Raw genomic sequence first — 20,342 nt, forward strand, 5'->3', positions numbered from 1 at the left:
ACAGGACTGAGCTACTTGTGGCTCTTGGGGCAGCATTTGGGCACTCAGGGGTCTGAGAGCATGTGTGTGCATGTGTAAGACATGTGGCACAGCATGTAGAAACACACCTGGAGAGAAAGTCTCAACAGAGATTAGGTTAAAAGAGAATGTAATTAAACACAGAGAGCATCCTGTCTGTTACTCAACTCTCTTTACATAACTCCTGGGACCGGCTGCCTTCACAGGTGGCTGCTCTGCTGTCAAAGTCATTTGCTGGGCACCTGTTGGAAAAACTGCCAGGTCAGCAAGGAGCTAATTGCTCTGCATCTTCCCTTCTTGTGAGATTTAGAAGTCTAGAGGAAAAATTGCTCAGAGGTCTTGCAGCTCCCCAGACAAGCTTACAATGCCTCCTGCTACTTAATCCTCCCCATGTATGTGACTGTCATGGAGAAAAGGACCTCGCAGTGCTTTGAAGGGTCTCTAGGTTTCAAGTGGGCCCTGGCAAAGAAGGTTGCACATCTCCCCTGGGAGCACAGCAGTGGCTGCTGCTGGGGCAGAGAGCGCAGGATGGGAGCTGCTGGTGTTCCCAGCCCCCCACAAAGGCCACAGCACCTCTCTCCTTCCCCTGACATTTGCACCCAGTTCTGAGGCTCCCATGAGCGGCGGAATGAGCGGCAGAGAGCTCTGCAGCTGCAGGGCGATAACACTGCCATGTGAGGTGCTTTGTTTGCCTGGATGAGCAGCCAAGTTGCAGCCCATCTCCAGCTTTGTACCAGCTGCAGATCTAAGGCAGCTGACTGGCCTGCCAAGAACCAAAACAAGTGGAGGACCAGGGAGTGGCTTGTGCTGGTGCTGGATAATGATGATCCCAGCATGCTTATAAAGCGACGAGGCGGAGAGAGCCCCACAGAGCAGCTTCTTGCAGCCCTGGTTCTCTGCAGAGCACCACTCCACGTTGGCAGCCAAGGTATGTTTCTGAACTAAGAGATTCAAAATGGGAACTGTCTGTGTCTGCAGTGGGGCCCATGCCCGCAGACTGGGATTTCCTTTAAAACCTGTGGACAACGCTACTGCATCCTGGCTTCAGGGGCTACTTATGGGGGGAGTAACAGCTCCTGCCTCAGCTCTACAGGAAAGTGTGTCCTTCCCCTCCTTGTAGCCCACTTCTGGGGGTCAGTTCATGATTGGTGGTGCTTATTGTGTCTCAACCAACTTCCCCACCCTGCAGTGCTGTGTGAGTCCTGGCACATGAAGACCCGAAGACCCCTCTGGAGGCAGCTGCACTGTTTGTCCCCCCACCTTGCAGGGCTAGGTGGGGATGTCCCTCTCACCATACAGGCTCCTGCCCCAGATCTGCCCCTGTTCTGGAACATGTTCCATTGTGCTCCAGCATTTTATAGCAAACACCCCTTTGTTTCCCCTTGCCTCAGCTTTGGACAGATGACAATACCCTTGCATCTCGTGGGCATTTGCCACTCCTGCAACCTGCTAGGTGTCAGGTGTAGGTGATGGGCCCAAGTGCCCTCACCAGGCATTGCCTTGCTTCTCTCAGAGCTGCTGGACACAGCCTGAGCACAGGCAGGGCTTGGACCATTTTGGGCTGAGGACTTATTTGGCACATTGACTTTGTGCTCTTCTCTTGATCCTTTTCTACTTGCTGTGCTCCTAAGGTGTCCTGAGGTAGATGTCTTGTCCTTCTTGATGTATTTCACACAAAGTTCTGCTCCAGGAAGGGCCCAACTCACCTATTTTCCTCCTCCCCAGGTCTGTTTCTCACCTGCATTCTGACACAGCCATGCTGGGCACAGCAGTGCGGGTCTCGGTCCTGCTTGGCCTCCTTGGTGTTGGGAAAGGCCAAATGTTTCACATGGGACCGTGCCCAGATCCATCTGTTCAAGAAGACTTTGACATCAACAAGGTGTGAAAAGCTTTCTAAAAATCTCACAGTGGGTAGGGAGTTAGGCTAAAGGAACAGGGGATTGAGGGCAAACTGCCTGGGTGTATGGGGAACAGGAGGAAGGGTCTTGAGCCAGAGCTGCCAGTGTGGGTCTGCAGCCCCACTGCCTTCTGCAGCCATAGAGGTGGATTCTGGAATGAACCATTCCAGCAAAACCATGCCAGCAAACAAGCTGGGGTGCTCTGCCTCAGCCCTTTCACGTTTTAAGCATCTCTCTGGACTTTCTTCCCTCAGTATTTGGGGAAATGGTACGAGATAGAGAAGCTGCCCTCAGGCTTTGAGAAAGGAAGATGCGTCCAGGCACATTACTCACTGAAGGAGAATGGGAAGTTCAAGGTGATCAACAAGGAGATGCTGTAAGTGTTTGTGTTCTGGACATGTCCTGTCTGCAGCCTCTCTTGCCATCCTGGGTGGTCATTTTCTCCAAATTGCCTGTTTCTGGGTCTGGTGGTTCTGGGGGAGGCACCCTGTGGTTGCTCTGCTGGGATAACAGATTTTGCTGCAGGTAAGGCAGAGGTGTGGGTCTCTGGTTTTGGCCAGTGCTTCTCAGGGGTTCACCAGCTCTCTGTCTCGCTGTTCAAGGTGAGTAGTGAGATCAAATGCACATGGTGACTCCACTGTGAAATAGGCTGGATTTCCCCCTTGACTGCTTTGTGATTCCTCAGTCATGGCTGAGAAGCTGGATGCCCCACGTTACAGGGCTGCTTATGGGACAGCATCCACCACCTTGTGCCCCTGCATGCTGAGAGGTGCTGTGCCCTGCGCTCCTTTCTGCTGCAAAGAGGGACCTGATGAAAGCATATGGGTTATTTGTACTCAAGCAAGTATTTGCCAGCCTTCTTCAGGAGCATTTGCACAGCACTGGTAGCGACTGCTGTGTGAGGGGGTTCAGCAGTCACTGACAGTTTAAATCAGTCAGCAAAGTGAAGGCACTGATTGTTCCCCTTATTATACTTGTCACTTCACAATTCTCCCAAGCCCTCCTGACTTTTGTCAGGACACATGCAGATACAAATTCATCTGCTGGCTGCTGCTGCCAGGGGCTGAATGGAAGAGAGTGAGCGAGCGGCAAGCGCAGCACTGTCCCCTGCGCTCCTGGCATGGCCTGGGGACTTTGTTCTGCCCCACAATAACAACAAGGCAGCAACACATCCCTTGTGTCTCCATGCTGCTCACTGACTGTGCAGCACTGTCTCCGCAGCTCCAGTGCCAGGAGAGTGCCTGGCAAACAGCTGCCCACTTATTTGTACCTTCACTGAACTGTGGAAGATTAAGCTCCCCACTGGTGTCACTGCTGCAGCTGGTCAGGACCCCGAAATGTCAGGAATATTTCGGGTCAGGTGTGCACTGTGCATGGCTCCAGCATCAGCCCCTTTACTCTTGCTTCTGGCAGCATTAGCTTCTGCCTCCTTCAGTGTTCCTGTTTCATGGGGAAGCATGAAATTTTCCTGCCCCACAGGGAGCCTCCAGGTCTTGAAGCATCTGAGTCAAAAATGCAGTTATGAGATGGGCAGCCCAAGTGGTAAGGCTTGCTGCCAGCAGGGCAGTGCTCTGAACAAGCAGCAAAACAAACCCTGGCTCACCAAGCAGGGACAGGGAATCTGTGTGTGGAGGAATGTGTGGAAGAAACACAGGTGGTTAAAGAGACATGAATGCATGCCTTCCACAACTAGCAGGAGCTGAACTGCTCCCTGCCGCACTTGAGATCACTGTTGGGATGCTCCTGTCCTATGTGGGGGTCTTGCTCTCTCTCTTCAATCTCACTCTCCCCCTGGCACTGAAGTACACCCCACTCTCAGGGGCACTTAAAGAGAGGCTCCCTGGGGCACTGGGGTGGTTTAGCTTGGGAGAGCATTTGACCTGCTGCACCTGGCCCAGGACCTGGTATGTCCTGGGTGCTGCCAAAATGACCTCCTGTGCTGAGCTGTCCCTCCAGGAATGCTGTGGTTAGCTGGTATGTGTTTCAGCTCCCTCCTGGCAGGTGGATGTGTCAGGAGCAATGATTTAGTGGAAGTGGAAAAAAAAAAAGTGATTTGAAGCTCACTTGATTTTATTTCTTACCTTGTTCTCCCCTTAGTTCCAATGGCAAAATCAACGAAATTGAAGGGGAAATCATGCACATGGATGTGAAGCATCCAGCCAAGCTGGGTGTCCGCTTTAACTGGTGTAAGTACATGGCTGGGTGGCCTGCAGCCTCCACCAGCTCCCCAGTGCCCACCAGCCTCAGCAGTGCAGGAGGGCAGAGCCTGCACAAAGCAGGCACCACCGCCGTGTCATCAGGGCTGCAAAACTAGCAAAGCGAGAGGCAGAGCTGCCCTGGTGACTTCACTGCAGTGTGACAGAGGAATGGCAAAGGGTGAGGACAGATGTTGTGCTCAGCAGGCAGTGGTTTGGTGACATTAATGCATCATTTACAGCAACAGCCCCTGCAGTGGTGGAGCACTCCTCACCAAGTGATCTCAAAGCAAGAAAGATCTGCAGCACAACTCTCCCTCCAGGTTGTTTCACAGATGGGGAGGGCAGGGGGGAGGCAGTCCCACAGCTGCTGCAAGAGCCAGGACCAGGCTTGCTTTTCTGAACATAGTCATACAGATACTAGTTCACCCTGCCTCTGCTTGCAAGTGCCTTTTAATAACCATTATTAATATGGTTTTTGCTTTTTCTCCTCATGCCACTGCTGAGGTGCAGTGCATTTGGTTCATGTTGCCGAGCAGCGTCCTCTCTCCACGGCGATACATGGAGAGCAAGCAGCAGTCTCCTCTTGGCTCCCTTTTAGTTCTGCTCTGTCACACCATTTCCTTGGCTGTTCCATAACACACAGATGAGTTATTTGGATGGGTGGAGCAGGGGTATGAGGAAAGAATAATTATTGTTCATGAGCACAGCCAGACTTAATCACGCGCTGCTACAGGCTAAGCCATACTGATTTCCACCAGCCAGGCTTCAGGGGGCTGCATGGGGCAGTGGGTGCTGGGGAGAGAGGTGGTGGTGGTTTGTGCTCCTCAGGTCACCAGTGGCAGCTCCCAGCCCTAGGGCTCCTTCATGACAGCAAGCATGCTCCCACGGCTGGTTGTCAGTGCCCAGGCTGTTCAGGTCATAGCCAGGCTTTTCAAATTATAGCTCCCTGTACTGGCCACAGTTATTTGGCTGAGGAGCAGCAACAGAGGCCAGGGCTATAGTGCTGCAGAGCAGTCCAGAGTTGATTGCCCAGGGTGTTCACAGTGGCTTTCTTTCTCCTAGTCATGCCTTCTGCCCCTTACTGGGTCATCTCAACTGACTATGAAAACTACTCACTGGTCTATTCCTGCACCAACATCCTCTGGCTCTTCCACATGGATTATGCCTGGATTCTCTCAAGAGCTCCTGAGATGCACCCAGACACTGTGGAGCAACTGAAGGGCGTTCTCCAGTCCTACAAGATTGACACTGAGAAAATGACACCCACGGATCAAGCTAACTGCCCTCCTGAGATGTAACTCCCAGAACGCAGAGGCACAGCACAAGACCAGTGATAAACTTTGTGGCTTGCTTTATTATCCATTGGAATGTCTCTATGTAACAGAGAAATGTAATAACCCCTTTGCTAATGGTAGTTTGCCAGCCCTGAGTTACTCCTCGCTGTTCTCTCTATTGCTTTCCCCACTTCTTCATCTCACTCTGACTTTTGCAGAGTAATTGACTGATTTAAAGCTAATGGGTGAAGAAAAGAAACCCTGAAGTGCAGACGTGAAGCTCTGCTATTGCTGTTAGTCCTCCAGTACGTGGATGGGAAAGGGTTTCAGATATGATGTTCAAGCATTAGTCCTGCAGGGAAACCTTCTGTCGTGTGCCCCTAGGTTTCTTTTATGTTTTTGTCTTGATGCTTCTGGGCCTGCCAGAAGTCTGTGGTATTCAAGCCTCCCTGCAGGCACTGCCTTCCCAGCAGCCTTCCCAAACACAGGGGTCAGTCCTTCAGCCTGGGAACTGAGACTGGAGGTCTTCCATGTTTTCATGTGTAGGCCTGTAGATGTATGTTACTGCTAGACAGCAGAGTCCCTCACTCGAAGTCAGATCTGGACCTTTGCATTTAAAGTCTGAGAAATCTAAAAAAAGTCCAGAAATCCAGCATTGCTCCATCCACAGTGTCTGTATATGACTTGCCTCAAATGCAGCTGGTCCTGCACTCCCGAGGGATCAGCTCTGAGATCACCCATAAGGAGACAGAAAGAGACAAGTTTGCTCCCTTTTCTTGTCCCACTGCTTTTTCTGAACAGGGAGAGACAGTAGGCTCTGCCTAACATCCTGCTCACTGCTCTTGCACATGCTGAGTACCTGCTGGCACCACATCTGCCCTGGCAGGTGCTCACCAGGCACTGCAACAACTCTGCTTGAATAGCATTGATGCAACTCATTAAAAATAAAATAAAAATATCTGCTTCAGGGCTTTTGTACCTTCCCAGCTGCATGGCTTTTCAGAGCAGAGTGAGGGGGGCACGGCATGCAGGGTCTGCCTCTCTTAATGCCGCAGCACTGTGAGGGTAGGAATAGAATGCAACAGGAGCAACCACGTCTGAAGTGAAATGCTTTACTCCAGAAGCTTGGAGGTCTAATACAGCCCTCTGGGATGGGATGTGTGGGCTTCCCCTATCATCCAAGCCGTGTCACCAAGCCTGCATTGTGGCTTTGGCTGGCAGGGACCGCCATCGCCTGCCGCTTTTAATGACGTGGATAAATAATGCTGTGGACAGGTTATACTGTAGATCGGCAGGAAATGTTCTCTGCTCACTGCGGTGGGACCCTGGTTGGTGGGAATTGCGCGGCAAAGCGCTTTTTTGTCCTACAGGAGGGTGCGCTTCAGGAGCTGCGCAGGGCCAGCACTGCACCAGGCTCCACCAGCCGGGATAGAGCAGCTGGAAGCGGGGCCCCGCAGGAGCCACATCGTCAAACCGTCATCCACAGCGCCCCTCAGCGGCCACGCTGGAGGAGAGCAGCCAGAGGCTTGGCGGTCCGCCGGCCGCCAGGGGGCGAGACTGCCAGAGCCTCCCTTCCTCCTTCCCCGCGCCGGCGGCTGTGACGCGCGGTGGGGTGGGGTGGGGCCGGGCCGGGCGAGGCGGCGGCGGGCGGAAGCGAGCGGCGCGGCGATGGAGCCGGCCTCGGTGGCGGGGCGCGGACCCATCAAGGGCATCCTCAAGAAGAGCGGGGGTAGGCTTTCGCCGGGAGGAGTGGCCCCGGGGGCGCCGCCGCGGGCTAACTCGGCCCGCGATGAGGATGAGCCCGAGCACGGGTAAGGGACTCCGCCCAGCTCAACCGGGGCCCCGGGGTGGTGAGGCGGTGGCGGGTCCCAGCAGGGCTTCCCCTCCGGCTCCGCTGTCCTCATCCGTCCCGCTCGTCTGGGGTGTCCCCGGCGGCATCTCCAGCGAGGGGGTTTCGGGGCTGAGCTGAAATGGGCAGGCGGGTCGGTGCCTCCTGTGCTGCAGCGGTCCTGGAGCACAGTTCCCCCCGTCGGGGGCGGTTGGGCAGTGGAAGCATCCGGCTAGGGCTGCGGTGCCGGCAGGGGCGGTTAAGAAAGGGGCTGCCGGGGCTGTGCACCTGAGCGGAGGGTGTGGGGACTGCCCGAGTGGCTCCTGGCGTTGGTGGCTCTGAGCCCTCAGCGCAGCGTGGCCGGTGAAAGAGCTGCTGTGATTCTTCGCTGTTTACGAAATACTTGCAGGCGCAATGTTACTTTTAAATGGTCGTACAAAAAGACAAACAGGAAGCTTTTACAGTTGCCGGAAGGATAGTTTACAGTTCGGGAAATACGCTTTGCTACGGGAGACTTATTCTTAGCCTGAGTCGAGTCGTAGTTAAAGGTAAAACTTCTTTCTCCGCAACTAGAAGCGTATCCCTGGGGAGAGGACCTCTCCTGGGTCGAAACATAAGTAAGATGTAGTCTCAGTTGTGTAAGATTGAGCTGTAAAGCTCTCGCACTTGAGCGTGTGGTTTATGTTTTGAATGACAAGAAAATCTTGGTTTAATTGTAGCATGCTCAGTTAGTGCAAATATGCGAGAAGTGGTCTTTAGCCAGCTAGCAGATGTCCTTGACCAGTAAGAATTCTTGCACTTTTCCTGCTATTAGCACCCAGAACGCACTGCCTAACGTTACTCTGACTCCATCGTGTCATAAGGATCAGGGTTTGACCAGAACTCTGAGTTTATAGAATTGCTTTGATAGTTTTCTTCATTTGGGACCTCGCTCAGTATTGCAAGGAGAGAAATAATGATAAAATAAAATATCTGTACAATTTATTCTTCGGTAGTGATTTTTTTTTTCCTTTATGGTAATGCTCTTTTCCTCTTTGCCTGCTTAAGTCATGAACATAGTCTACGGTCAGAAAGGTGAGAATGAAAAATTTTGGGTTTGCTATGTTGCCTGTGTTAGCTGCTCCTGCTTTCCAGGAAGAATGGTTGCAGCTGAAGGAATGAGATATGTTTTTCAAGGAGAGTGTAAGTAGCAATATGCTATGGTAAATGTTACAATTTGTTTTGCCTATTTTAATATAATGTAGCACAAGGTGTTTACTGCCACACCAGACATGAAGTAGAACTGGCTGTTTGCTAGCCTCTTTTGTAGCATGATCAGAAGTTGAGTACAAACTGATGAGTGTAAGGTATATTGGTTATAGTACACAGCAAGTGTTGAAGCACTATTGAAGCAGTGAAGTGGGCAGCAATCCAGCTTCTGTTTCCTGTTTAGCAATGTGAGTCAATAAAGTCAATTAGATTAATTCTGAAATTGCCTTTGGAAGTTAAAGGATACTGGCTGAAGGTGCTGGCTGCATGAGAGGATTTCCTGGAAAGATCAATATGGAGTATTTAAAGCTGGTCTCTCTGTGTGTATTATTTTTGGTTGGCGACACTTCATTGTCAGTGTTATTTCTGACTTCAGCAAAATAATTTTGTTCTTAAAAGAATGATAAGTATCACAGCTCTAATTTAAGTTTAAACGTTGTTTTTTACATTCAGACATCTCTTTTCTTCGAGGGACTCCATCAGTAGCCTCTCTGCTGATGTGATATTGAAATGCAAGTCTGAATACCTTTAAAAATAGCTGCAGATGAAAGAGCTCATTGTGTCAGCTGTCATCTTTTAAAGCAGCATGTTCAGTAGAGCTCTTATGTATTTGCATCAGTGTTGACCTTGCACATAGTTACTGATGGTAAAATTCTTTGGAAAACTTCCCTAATGGAAATGTGATGCAAGAAGGAAGCATATGAAATGGGGATGCTCCTGGAACTGCATCCTGAGAGCTGACCTGATGGTTTAATGGTAGATACTTGGTGTGGTGGGTTTTTTTTTTTTCCTTAAGGCTTCTGTAGGAGCCTGTGAGAGACCTGATCTAATGTCTTATGAAGTATCTAAGTAAGCCCTCTGTGTGTGTGTGTGTGCAAGAACCAGCATTGGAACAAGCAAGAGGAGAGCCTGCTATGGTAGGAGCAAGCGAGGTGTGAGAGGTGTTCTTTGAGTCATACTGCTACAGAAATGTCTTGTCTGTCAAGGTGTGGTGTCAAAATAAATGATTATGTGTACTTAAAGATGTGAGAGAATGCAAATGAGAGCTTCTGAGATTTTTCAAATCTCATTTTCCTGAGGAAGATTAGATTGCCTGTTTCTTTATCTGAAGGCATGTCAGGAAGCATTTTCTTGTGGTGGTCCTGGGGTCTATTATTACTGTTATGCTGCTCAGACATGCCTGAACATGCTCAATTGGAGACAATCAAGGAAGGTGTAGGGTTTTAGTGCACTTAGTCACTCTCCTATGATGGCTTTTTACATGGAAGGGTGAAATAAAATGTTTGTCTGCTTACCTAATTATTTTTTTTTTTACTAGCTGAATTTAAATTGTGCTTTTGGAGGTGTTCCACTTCCAACTCTGTAATTGTTAGCATCTGAGTTTAAAAAAGAGTGCAAAAACCTAAACCACTGAAAGCCTCCTCAGTCTTGTATTGCAAGTTAGTGAATTGCTAGCTGTAGGCTAATTTTGAGAGCAGTATGCCGAAGAGACTTTTCTAAGGTTGCCAGTATTATTATTAGGTATTGAGTTGTGAGCTCGGGCACGGAACCTTGATGTGGTGAACACAAAGCATGTGTGGGAGTTTGCCCCATTTGTCAGATTTCCTCTTCAGCTAAGCTTTGTCTTTGTACAGGGGCTGCGTACCATTGTCCAACTGCTACTGCTAGTAAAAACTCCCATGGCTTCAGTATGTAACCATATGATCATCTTAACGTTAGTCACAGATGAACTTCAAGCAGGTGTTTGGATGGTGATTTTTCAGCACCTAAACAGAGAGGTTTGAAAAACTGGTAGTCCTAGGCTAGAGCTCTTGCTTTGTCATCATGAAGCTCATGACTCTCCACCCTGCCGGAGCAGGCAGTCTGACTCACGTGCTGCCCGCTTAGATTGCAGTCCTTGTGTTGCAGTTTGGACAAAATAATTAAAGAGCTCTGAAGCCTCAAACATGAAAGTTTGACATGGGTTACTGTGTGCTAAGAGGATTAAGTTCACCTGATTTGTATTCATTTCTGGAATGTAAGGCTGTGATGCCTGGGATTCAGCATCGACTCCCACAGCCAGGGTTTTTTTTTTAGTGCCTTAGTTTTTTTTCCCATTGTATTACTCAGTGCTCTCTGTAAATGTAAAAGTCTAGTCTGTGCTTGGAATTTTACTTCATCAGTTTGGATTTACAGATATCATTCTGCTCAAGAGCAGATGTGTTACTGAGATTGACTGTGATTGTTCAAATTTATTGGAATGATCTGTGTTTAAATAAGTGTCTTCTAGCCCTGTCCCTGTCCCCCCTTAAAAAACAACAAACCAAAAAACCCAACCAAAAAGCCCTGTTTGCTTCCTTAAACAATTTGCAACAAGAATATGTTAATATATAAGGTAATATTAAATAGTGGAATTAGTTTACCAAAGGTACGTTTCTTGGTTCAATCTAAGGGAAAGATCACCTTGTATGAAGAGAAAAAGTGGAATGCAGTAGCTCCTGTTGATTAAACATTTGCATGGCTTTTAGATGTGTGGAGGGGTAACTTCCTCTGGCTACAGGGCAATTGCTTGCCTTATGTCTTACTTATTTTGTCAAGCTGTGTGGGCTTTCATTTCTGCAAATGTACATAGAATGAAATATTCACTGATTAATTGAGGAAGTTCTAAACAATGTAACATCACTGGTGCTGTCTGTAAAATGTGAAACTCTTGGCTTGATTACAACAGCAAATCAGTTCTGGTTTATGATTTAGCATGACAAAAGCAGTATTAATAATCAGCTTGTTCAGTATTAATTGTCTGACTGCAGGAAGTTCCTTGTTGGTTGGTATTGTTTTGTAACAGTTTCACCAACAATCACAGCAGCTCGCTGAGCAGAGGCGAGGCGGAAGCAATTTGATTTTGCTGAAGTGTTGTGGGTTGTAATAAGAGGAAGAATGATTTTACAGTAACTTGTGAAAGACCAGACAACTGATGGGACAGGGATTGAACAACTATCTTAAAAAAAAAAAGCATGTATATAAAAATAAATTTATAGATCACTGCGTGTATTTAGGTATTGTGAATTGTTAGGGAAATCAAGTTGCACTGATGATTTGTCATGACTTAATTGAAGTATGCATAGAATAGTATTTAACAGCCATACTTTGCACATACCTGTGTGTCATAACATGCTACGTGTCTAGCAGAGGTCCAAAGATATTCTAAATGTGCCTCCTGTGGCCAAACAAAACAAATTGTTTTTAAACTACAAGAAACTTTCACTTAGTTTTTCTTATTCCAGTAAAAAGTCCCAGAAGTGGGATGAAATGAACATCTTGGCTACGTACCACCCGGCAGACAAAGATTATGGCAAGATGAAAATAGATGAACCAAGTACTCCTTATCACAGGTAGGCTTGCCAAACTGCTGTCCTAAAAATGAAACAGCGGTTTTACAGCAAAATTGACTTGGATTATTTATTATGTAGAGTAGCTGATTGCCTGACAGACTGTGCAGGCCTGCTGGATATGTGCAAAATATTCATTTTTACAAAGCTTCTGCTTAAAGGCTTATAGCTGTTGAGGAGAACTGTCAAAAAGGGTAAAGTAAAGTTTTAGAAGGCTTATGCAGAACAGGCTTTAGGGTTTGAATGGATTAAGTAAATGTAGCGTATTCTATCTTTTTCAGTAAATGCATACTAGAATACAAAGTTGTCATAGCAATATTTAAATTATATTTGGAATTTTAAAAGCAATAAAGAAGTCTTTTAATTCAGTGTTGTAAGGTTTTGACTGTTGTTTTATCAAGCAAATTTCAAGCAGCAAACTATTGATGAAAGTTACTTTTCGTTTGCCTTCCAAGCATGGTAGGAGAAGATGATGAGGATGCAGTGAGTGATTCAGAATCAAATGAGCCCTTAAAAGCAGATGTGTTGAGTAAAAAGTAAGTATTGTCATGGAAAATTGACTAAATGTTCAAGTAACTCTCATTTTCCTGGAATAGTTTTTCTTCATGGAAAGGTGTTGCTGATCTCTGTAGAAGTCAGATTTTTGCTGTCGTCAAATTCAGTAGTCCTGGGTGTTTGATAGTGCCCCTGGTAATTGACACCTCTTGCAGGTCATTATTGCATATAAATACGGCAGAAGAAGTAATGAACAAAGGATGAGTGTTCTGAGATTTCATGTCTTTTAAAGAGTAGAAAAACTTGCTGTTATCAGTGTCTTGTATTGCACGATGCATATAGACTGGCAGCAGCAGCTGAAGGTGAAGGACCCAAGATTATAGCAAGGCAAGAGCAAAGCAGTGAGGAGGAGGAAGAGGATGAAGAATTGACACCTGAAGAACGAGGTAGGCATAAGTTATTTTGGTTTGCTTTTGAGTTTTTTTGTTTGGTTGGTTTTGTTTTCCTCCAAATAGTTTAAAACTTTCAATAAGAAAGATATGGAAGAAAAGGAAGTGTAAGAAAAATGTTCGTAGTTTGAAAGTGGAGATAAACAGTCTTTGAAGGCATTGTAGAAGATTGAACAAGTATGATGTTTGTTTCTATTTAGGACTGTTTAGTTTGGGATCTACATATAAACAGGAATTTGCTGTTCCTGGTGTCCCCCCCTTGCTTACAGTTTAAAATGTTGGAATTCCTCTTCAGAAGCCTAGACGTCTCAAATCAGAAGCTGTTCTGGTTTTGGGGCGAGAGAGTAGTTCTTAATCTGAACACATTTCAGGTAGACTTATCAACAATTCAGTGAGTACTGCTGTGATTAAGATGCTACTAATTGTTTGCTAACAACCAGTGATATTTCTGTTGTGTTCAAAGCCACTTGTAGATGGATTAAGCAGGTAATCTGCATTCATTTCAAAGCAAATTGCATCTGCAGCAAAGATGTTGCTTTGTGCTAGCTTGGGCTGGAACGTTTTGAGGAAACAGTCCAAAAGCAATGCTTCTAAGGTTTTGGGCTTGGCTTATCTAGCTGTTGCTTTTCATCTTTCCTGGCCCCAACTTTGAGCACATAACCTGGCTGTTCTTTGAAGAATATTGCTGTTTCCTTAGAGGAAAAAAAGTCTTTGGGTTGCCAATAAGCAAAGTTTCATTATAATATGTTGCTGCTAGACCATATAGAGCAAACTTAGGCTTCAGGCTGTGGGGAAAGTGGAAAATATTTTCTTCTACATATGGTAAATATCTCTCATAGCTAGCTCTTTGGTAGCTAGCCAGGAGTCAAGTTGCACATCTGCAAAAGTTCATCTTTATCCCATCAGTAAGTCTCAATTTGTCCTTAAGTTTACTTGGAAACAAGACTTGAGAAACTTTGGAATGTAGTATGCTGTTACTAGATGCCTCTCTTGATGCAGACTTGGTCTCAAATTGCAGACAGGTTCTTTTAAAAGTGCTTCAGCCATTCTAGTCCACTAATTACTATGTGTTTTGTAAGTCAGGCTCATTTAAAAGAACACTCCACTGCTTGAAGGAAATAATTTTAATTCAGTGATTGGTTGATCATACAATCAATAGACTTTGAAGGTAGCAATAAATTTGACTAAGGAAGCAGTTAGTGCCTCTTTGAAGACAGAATAAGTTGATTTTCTTGTAATAATTTTTTTAAAGGGAAAAAAAAAAGTATTTGCATTTGCTTTTCCACAGAGAAAAAGAAACAGTTTGAAATGAAGAGAAAAATGCACTACAACGAAGGACGGAACATCAAACTGGCAAGACAGCTCATTGCAAAAGAACTGCATGGTGAAGACGAGGATGATGATGAAGATGAAGAGATGCATGATGCTGCAGATGCAGAAACAATGAATACAGAAGCTACTGAACACGGTGAGCTACTGATTCAACAAAGCATATTTATGTACTGGTGGCCCTTTCATCTGTTGGGAAACGAAGATACTGAAGTGTGGGAGTGGCTGGAAGGGGCACAGTGTGTGTGTAAGGCTCTGTGTGCAATACTGCATGTTGTCTTGATAGGCAGATTTGTAGCATAGTACCAAACCCATCAATATTGCTAAAAGCTTGTGGGTTTTGTTTCTTGTGACATGTTGTGATGTTCTTTGTACTGTTTCCGCAGCATAACCGACTCTTGCTAGCGAAGTGCCAGCATTTTTAAAGGGAGAGTTGTCTTGTACAGAACACTTAAAGTTGTGGCCACATGAGAGAGCCTGGTCTTAAGGTTTAGTTCCCATTCTGCTCCCAAACCACCCTGTAGCCAGCAGTGGGAAACTGGCATGAATGCTTCCTTTCTCTTGAGAGAAGTGTATGTAACTTCCCCAGTAAGAATTTCTCTTGTCTTGCTGTAATGTAAAACTGCTGTTAGGACTTCAGAATGCACTTGGTCCTGAAGCAGTAATGTTCACTTCTATAGTATGGGATAAAACCATCAGCTTGGCTTTTACTGCAGGTACTGGAAGAAAATCTGAGACTTCTGACTGGGAGTTGTTTCTGGAACTTGCTTCAGGGCTGTCTCTTGATGGGGAAACTCAAAACTACAGGAGCTGACACCTGTTTATCTTTAAGCTTCTCTCTGGGTGAAAAGGGTAGATGTGTCCCCTATATTTGTGGTGGCTTGGTAAATAATTACTGCTGTTCACCACCCAGCTCTGTTTAACAGCACTAGAAACAACGTTTTGGCATTAAAGCAGACATCTGTTGCTCATGAGACTAGTGGCAATAAAGTCTGTAAGCCTCACTCATCTATTGCTTGACAAAGCTATGAGATGTTAGCACAGTCTTCAGACTTGGGAAGATGCTGCATGGGTTTAACTTGGTTCACATTTGCTTTTCATAATCATGTGAACTAGGAACACTTCTAAAATTAGTTTAAATTCCACATAATAAAGATGATTTGTCAAGTTTCCTGGTTTTAAACTCTTGCACACTTCAGTCCTATTATTCATTATGGGAGGACTGAAGCCTTCATATTCACTCCAAAAGGGTCATTTGCTATGTGTCTGAGACCCATTAATGGACTGCCTTTATCCAGTAACTTAACATATGCCTTATAATGGCTGTTGACTAGAACTTCACTCTCCAGGGGAAAGGAGGGCTCCAATAGGCAACCTTATGACCTTTCTCCATGGCTTGAAGCTGCCATCTCTCTGCACTCTGCTGTAAAACAGAGGCAACTCCGCTCCCCAGCTGCATTCACCAGTGGAAAGAAGGCACACCTTTGCAGCATTTTTCCATCTCTATTGTTGAAGTCCATTCCACCTTGCCTCATAACCAGCTTCAGAGCCACAACTGGTAATTATCAATTTTAGACTGCTCATGGGCAATTGATTCTATCAATGTAACTCCAGTAACTAACTGGTTCACCTTCACACCGTGGCATATAGAAATGCTTTTCATTAACTGGATGCAGTTCTTAAATCTTCACTTCTTGTTTTGTATGATTCTGCTTAACAAACCCTGATGCTTCATTATCCCCTAATCCCTGCCTCAACTATGATAGCTTTCAGTCTCTGTACTTATCAGCTTGTCTGAGGTTAAGTACTGGTCTCACTTTTGTAGCAGATGGTGAATTGGACAGCCTCAAACTGATCATGTTTGATTCTTTGTGCAGGACTGGTCAAAGGATGATGGAATATGGACAAAACTGTTAAATCTGTCTTCTGCCACTGCCCATGTTTTATGAAATTCCTACATTGAGATGATAAATGTTCAGCAACACAGCTGTGCTAATGTCAACACAAAAGTTACTACAGCAATGGACATCTCTTTATCACTTACCTCTCTTCTTAGGGCAAGAAGAATCCCCTTATAAATGTTAATTAAACAGCTATTACAGCTAGAGGATATTTCTCAAATAGCTGGTTTTAACAGATGCTAGTTGGGTTTTTTGCTAGTCTGTGCTCTTGGCCATGTTAAGCAATTGAATATTTAAGACAGTATTTCAATTTGGTTGTTTTCCTCATGAAAGTGGATCAAAGTGCTATTAATATTCTTTTTCCTGAGATTCCCCTGTTAGGACTGGAAGCATGTGGAAAGACTATTCATGTGGATAGCTTTCAAGGAGCTCTTCAAATCAATGTGTTTTAAAGTGTTTTCTTATAGAGCAAATACCAAAGTTTTCTTAACTGAGTGTATAGGGTGATGCAGGAGCTGTTTTTTGTGGTGGCTTTTATCAGCATCACTGTTAAACTCATTAACAGCTCAGACAGTGGCTTTAACCACCAAGGAAATGTCTTTTTCTGCATGCTGCAGCGTAGCTAAAGTTTGATAATTTCTTCCCTTCAACTTCAGTTTTTCTGAAGTTAAGGAGATCATCTGGCTACCGCTTGCCTATTATGTCTAAATGACTGTCAATCTTTGTCAGTCATTTTATTCCTGTGGAATAACATGACTTCTGTAGTAGTGATGATCATACCAGGTAAATGTGACATAAGAGTCATTTTTAGTGGCTTGCTGTGACTCTAGGGCTCCAGTGGATCTTGGGTGGTTTTTCAGGCAATTTGAGACCCTCTTCTCACTTGGAATTTTTCTTTTTTTTTTAATCTATAAAGGTGCCTTGAAGGTTCTACGCTTCTCTTGTCCAGTGCTGCTATCCACCCTCTAATCCTGTCTGTATTTGAGTAAAACTAACTGTACTCTTCTAATCTCAACAATCTCCTTTTGAAGAAGGAGCTAAAGACTTAGGTTTTTAAGAAGGCTTCTGTTGGATACCACCAGGTCTGCTAATCTGAGTTGCCTTTCTTGGTTACAGATTGAGATTTCTTGCTGATTGAAATGAAGATGGCCAGTCCAGTCAGTGATGGTGAGAACTGTTTGTATATTTTTGCCCCTGTCTTTGTTGCGGGCTACCAAATGTTTCAAGTGGAAGGGTCATTCCTTACTTGCCTCAAGTAGCTGTACCTTATTGGATATGGATTCTAGCAGCCAAGCTTTTTGGTGGAAAATAAAGTTGTAATAGACTGCACTAGTGTTGCTTGCTTCGGGGTTTCAGCTTCCATGGAACTTCTATTCCATGGAATATTCCCCATTTATGACTATTCCCCATTTATGACTTCATGAATGATGTAGATAGACTTTGCCAGCAAAATAGTGACCTTTGCTCCTCTCCATGCTTTTCCTTTAAAAACTCTCTTTGAAATCATTTTTCCTGGTATGGGTAGATCTAAGCCCGATGATTTCAATGCAGGCTTGTCTTTACTTCTGCTACCCAAAAGTATCACACACAAAGGTAGTTCAATTGACAAGCAATAAAACTATTGTTCTCTCTTTATGGTTCATTTAGCATTCATTGCTTGGATAACTCTGGTCAGATACTGCTCATCAGTTGAGCTGTCAGCTGACTGGGTGTGTCCTTTTGACCTTTGGTAGGTACAGATACATTGTGTTTTCTTATCCTTGGTGAGTATCACCCTAAAGATGACTTAATGAGAAGTCTGGGAACATACACAAATGGGTTCTGCTTGCTAGCCATGCTATTTGCCTGTTTCCAACTCTAAGCTGTGCAGAAGCCTAACTGGCATTTTTATAAGGAGACTGTCATCAGCATGTATTTTTTCTCTGATCTTTTCTTTATGCTGCTGAATTTTTTCAAGTGGTTATATATATGTTTTATACACAGACGTTTACATATATATAAAATGGACTTTTTAATTTAAAAAGCACTAATGAGAAGGAGCTTTCTCTGATTTACTGTTGTTCTTTGGCTCATAACCATGAGTTTCATGACTTCCTGAAAAACAAAACAGACTGTGGTCCTTCACTTCTAAGATTGTTTTGTTTTAAAGTGCCTCATCTGGAGTTCAAGTTTGACCCGACAAGTACTGCGCTTGCTTGTGTTTCAGGAATGTCCTTAGTTAGATCTTAGTTTGTAGGTTAAATCCTCCCAGTTCCAGGGGTAGTGAGCATTCAGTGCTTGGTACATTGAACAATGGTATTAGCCATTTCTTCAGAAGATGAGGGTGAAATAACTATTTTGGAAGATTCTGCACTCTCACATAAAAACCGTGTAGGTTGCTCAGAAGGGTTGGCAAGCACTACCTTTGGAGAAGCAAAGATGATTTCAAGAGGATTTTTGTGTGTGCTTTGAAAATACTCAGTGTGTGTGAAGACTTACCTGTATATTTTTTTTTTTTGTGATCTTTCTTATGCAGCACATGCTACTTGTGACCAGCTGGAAAGTAGAGCACACAGCATAGAAGAAATCTGTCCAGAACTGTAACTGCTTGTCACAGACACAAATATAAACATTGCTTCATCATTTTTGCAATTAAGGCTCTTAAATATTGAGAAGCATATCAGTTACAATGTTGTATTGCCAAGAATGTTAATTTTAGACTTTTCCATTAGGCAGAAAAAAACCCTGTCTAATTGATTTATTCTTGTGCCTAGTATTTCATGGAGAATACTGCTTCATAATCTGTTCAAGCAGAATGGCATTCCCTCTGTGTAACGCTGATTATCTTGCGTAACGCTTCAGAACAGAGAGCATCTTTTGGTTTTCCACTATTTATTTGACAGTGTTCTGTGTGTGGTATCTCTTATGGGAAGGTTTGGGATTCAAGAGCCAAACGGTACAGCATATAGCAGATTAACATGCAAGCTATTTATGAGATGTGTTAAGCAGTTTAAAAAGGGATTATTTAAGTCTTACAATTTCTTTTTTTCTTTGTAAAGTGTTGACCTGTTAATCTAGGTTTCAGTATGTTATTACTTGTAGTTTCCCAATCTTGAGAAGAAGAGCTGTATTATTTTTTAGGAGTGGTGTTTGGAATCAGTTGTTAGTTTCTGACTAAGGCAGTACTAACGTGGAGGGAAATGTTTCTACACTGGAAATGTGCTAACTTGAACTTTATTGTCATTTATCTCTTCCATGGGGACTGGATGTTTTGTGGAGCTATCTTTGGGTTATCGAGAGAAGATGAAAGTTCCCTCCAACTCTTCTCTTAAAACCACATCCACTGTCGCTCTTCTGGCTTGTTTCAAACCTTTGGTCCTTTACAGTTGCACAAATAGTGCTTGTGCTGCTGGCACCTGAGGAAAACCACCCATGAGCAAATCCACATCAGAACTGTAAAGATGAGCTGAGTTTAGGCTCTGGCTGTTCTTTTTATATAAAGTTAACTGCTGATGATCTCCTACTAATTTGGGGTTGGCAACATGCATACTGAAACCTAGTGGTCAAAATTGTCCTGTATCCATACAACTTCCAGCAGCTGCTTTTGTAAAATGAAAGTTGTTTGGAAGAATAGAAGGGAAACTGCCTAATTCAGATGCTTGTTTACAGTGTGGTTGTATAGCCCTGTCAAGAGGGATTCTGAACTTCCCAAATTGCTGTAAACAACTCCCCACTCAGTGGAATTTGACTGGTTAATGTTTCAGCATTCAGAGTAGTTCCTGGGTTTTATTACACAAATGAAGTATACACTTAAGCTTTAGCTTGGTTATGGAATACAGTGTATATCTTAACTTTGATCTGAATTTGATATGTTGCAAAAATCCATATAATTATATGGATCTATTTTAAACTGTCTTTTTGTTCACTGTACATGTGAAGTTTGAATAAAGGAATGAAAGTTATTTTACAGTTACATGCATTCTCAAGTGTGAGCTTTCATGAAATCTCAGATTGAGAGTGAGCAAGGCAATAGGATGTTTTTCTTTGATAGATTTATACAGGAATAATTCATTAGAATGGATGCATTGCCAAAGATACTGATGAGTTGTGCTAACTGGGTGTAGTAGCGTGCCTTTCCCAACTGTCTCCTCTCCTTAGCAAGTAACAGGGTTGTCACGTGACTGATCCTTAGTTTTCTAAGGACCTGAACTGGGATCAATAGCATCTTTTCCCAAGAAGGAGCTGAATTCTGATTCAGTTCAGTGTGGTGATGCTAATGTTTCTATGTAGAGAATGCTCTTTCTCCTTGTATAAAACACAGTGACGTTCATACAGTAAACAAGGGCAAGGAGTGTTT

At 44.5% G+C, this 20,342-nt stretch overlaps 2 protein-coding genes across 2 annotated transcripts; both read left to right on the plus strand.

The window, feature by feature from the left end:
- Positions 1-1,774: 1,774 nt before the first annotated feature.
- On the plus strand, positions 1,775-5,412 carry APOD (apolipoprotein D). The gene is made up of 4 exons (XM_054386277.1): positions 1,775-1,897; positions 2,171-2,292; positions 4,014-4,102; positions 5,177-5,412. Exons 1-4 carry the CDS (start codon positions 1,775-1,777, stop codon positions 5,410-5,412), a joined length of 570 nt encoding a protein of 189 aa, XP_054242252.1.
- Positions 5,413-7,167: 1,755 nt separating this feature from the next.
- Positions 7,168-19,972, plus strand: PPP1R2 (protein phosphatase 1 regulatory inhibitor subunit 2). The gene is made up of 6 exons (XM_054385807.1): positions 7,168-7,199; positions 11,728-11,835; positions 12,288-12,368; positions 12,670-12,773; positions 14,065-14,244; positions 18,522-19,972. The coding sequence occupies exons 2-6, from the start codon at positions 11,753-11,755 to the stop codon at positions 18,587-18,589; spliced, it is 516 nt and encodes a 171-aa protein (XP_054241782.1). The 5' UTR covers positions 7,168-7,199; positions 11,728-11,752; the 3' UTR covers positions 18,590-19,972.
- The last annotated feature ends 370 nt before the right edge of the window (positions 19,973-20,342 follow it).

Source organism: Indicator indicator, chromosome 13 (assembly GCF_027791375.1).
Source record: "Indicator indicator isolate 239-I01 chromosome 13, UM_Iind_1.1, whole genome shotgun sequence".
In the NCBI taxonomy this organism is placed as follows: Eukaryota; Metazoa; Chordata; class Aves; order Piciformes; family Indicatoridae; genus Indicator; species Indicator indicator.

Excerpts from the sequence above, each read along its gene's own strand:
- APOD (XM_054386277.1), top strand. The coding sequence starts at position 1,775 with ATGCTGGGCACAGCAGTGCGGGTCTCGGTCCTGCTTGGCCTCCTTGGT. Across the intron at positions 1,898-2,170 it reads AAGACTTTGACATCAACAAG|TATTTGGGGAAATGGTACGA; the intron begins GTGTGAAAAGCT and ends TTCTTCCCTCAG. Across the intron at positions 4,103-5,176 it reads GGGTGTCCGCTTTAACTGGT|TCATGCCTTCTGCCCCTTAC; the intron begins GTAAGTACATGG and ends TCTTTCTCCTAG.
- PPP1R2 (XM_054385807.1), top strand. The coding sequence starts at position 11,753 with ATGAACATCTTGGCTACGTACCACCCGGCAGACAAAGATTATGGCAAG. Across the intron at positions 11,836-12,287 it reads CCAAGTACTCCTTATCACAG|CATGGTAGGAGAAGATGATG; the intron begins GTAGGCTTGCCA and ends TTGCCTTCCAAG. Across the intron at positions 12,369-12,669 it reads GCAGATGTGTTGAGTAAAAA|ACTGGCAGCAGCAGCTGAAG; the intron begins GTAAGTATTGTC and ends CGATGCATATAG.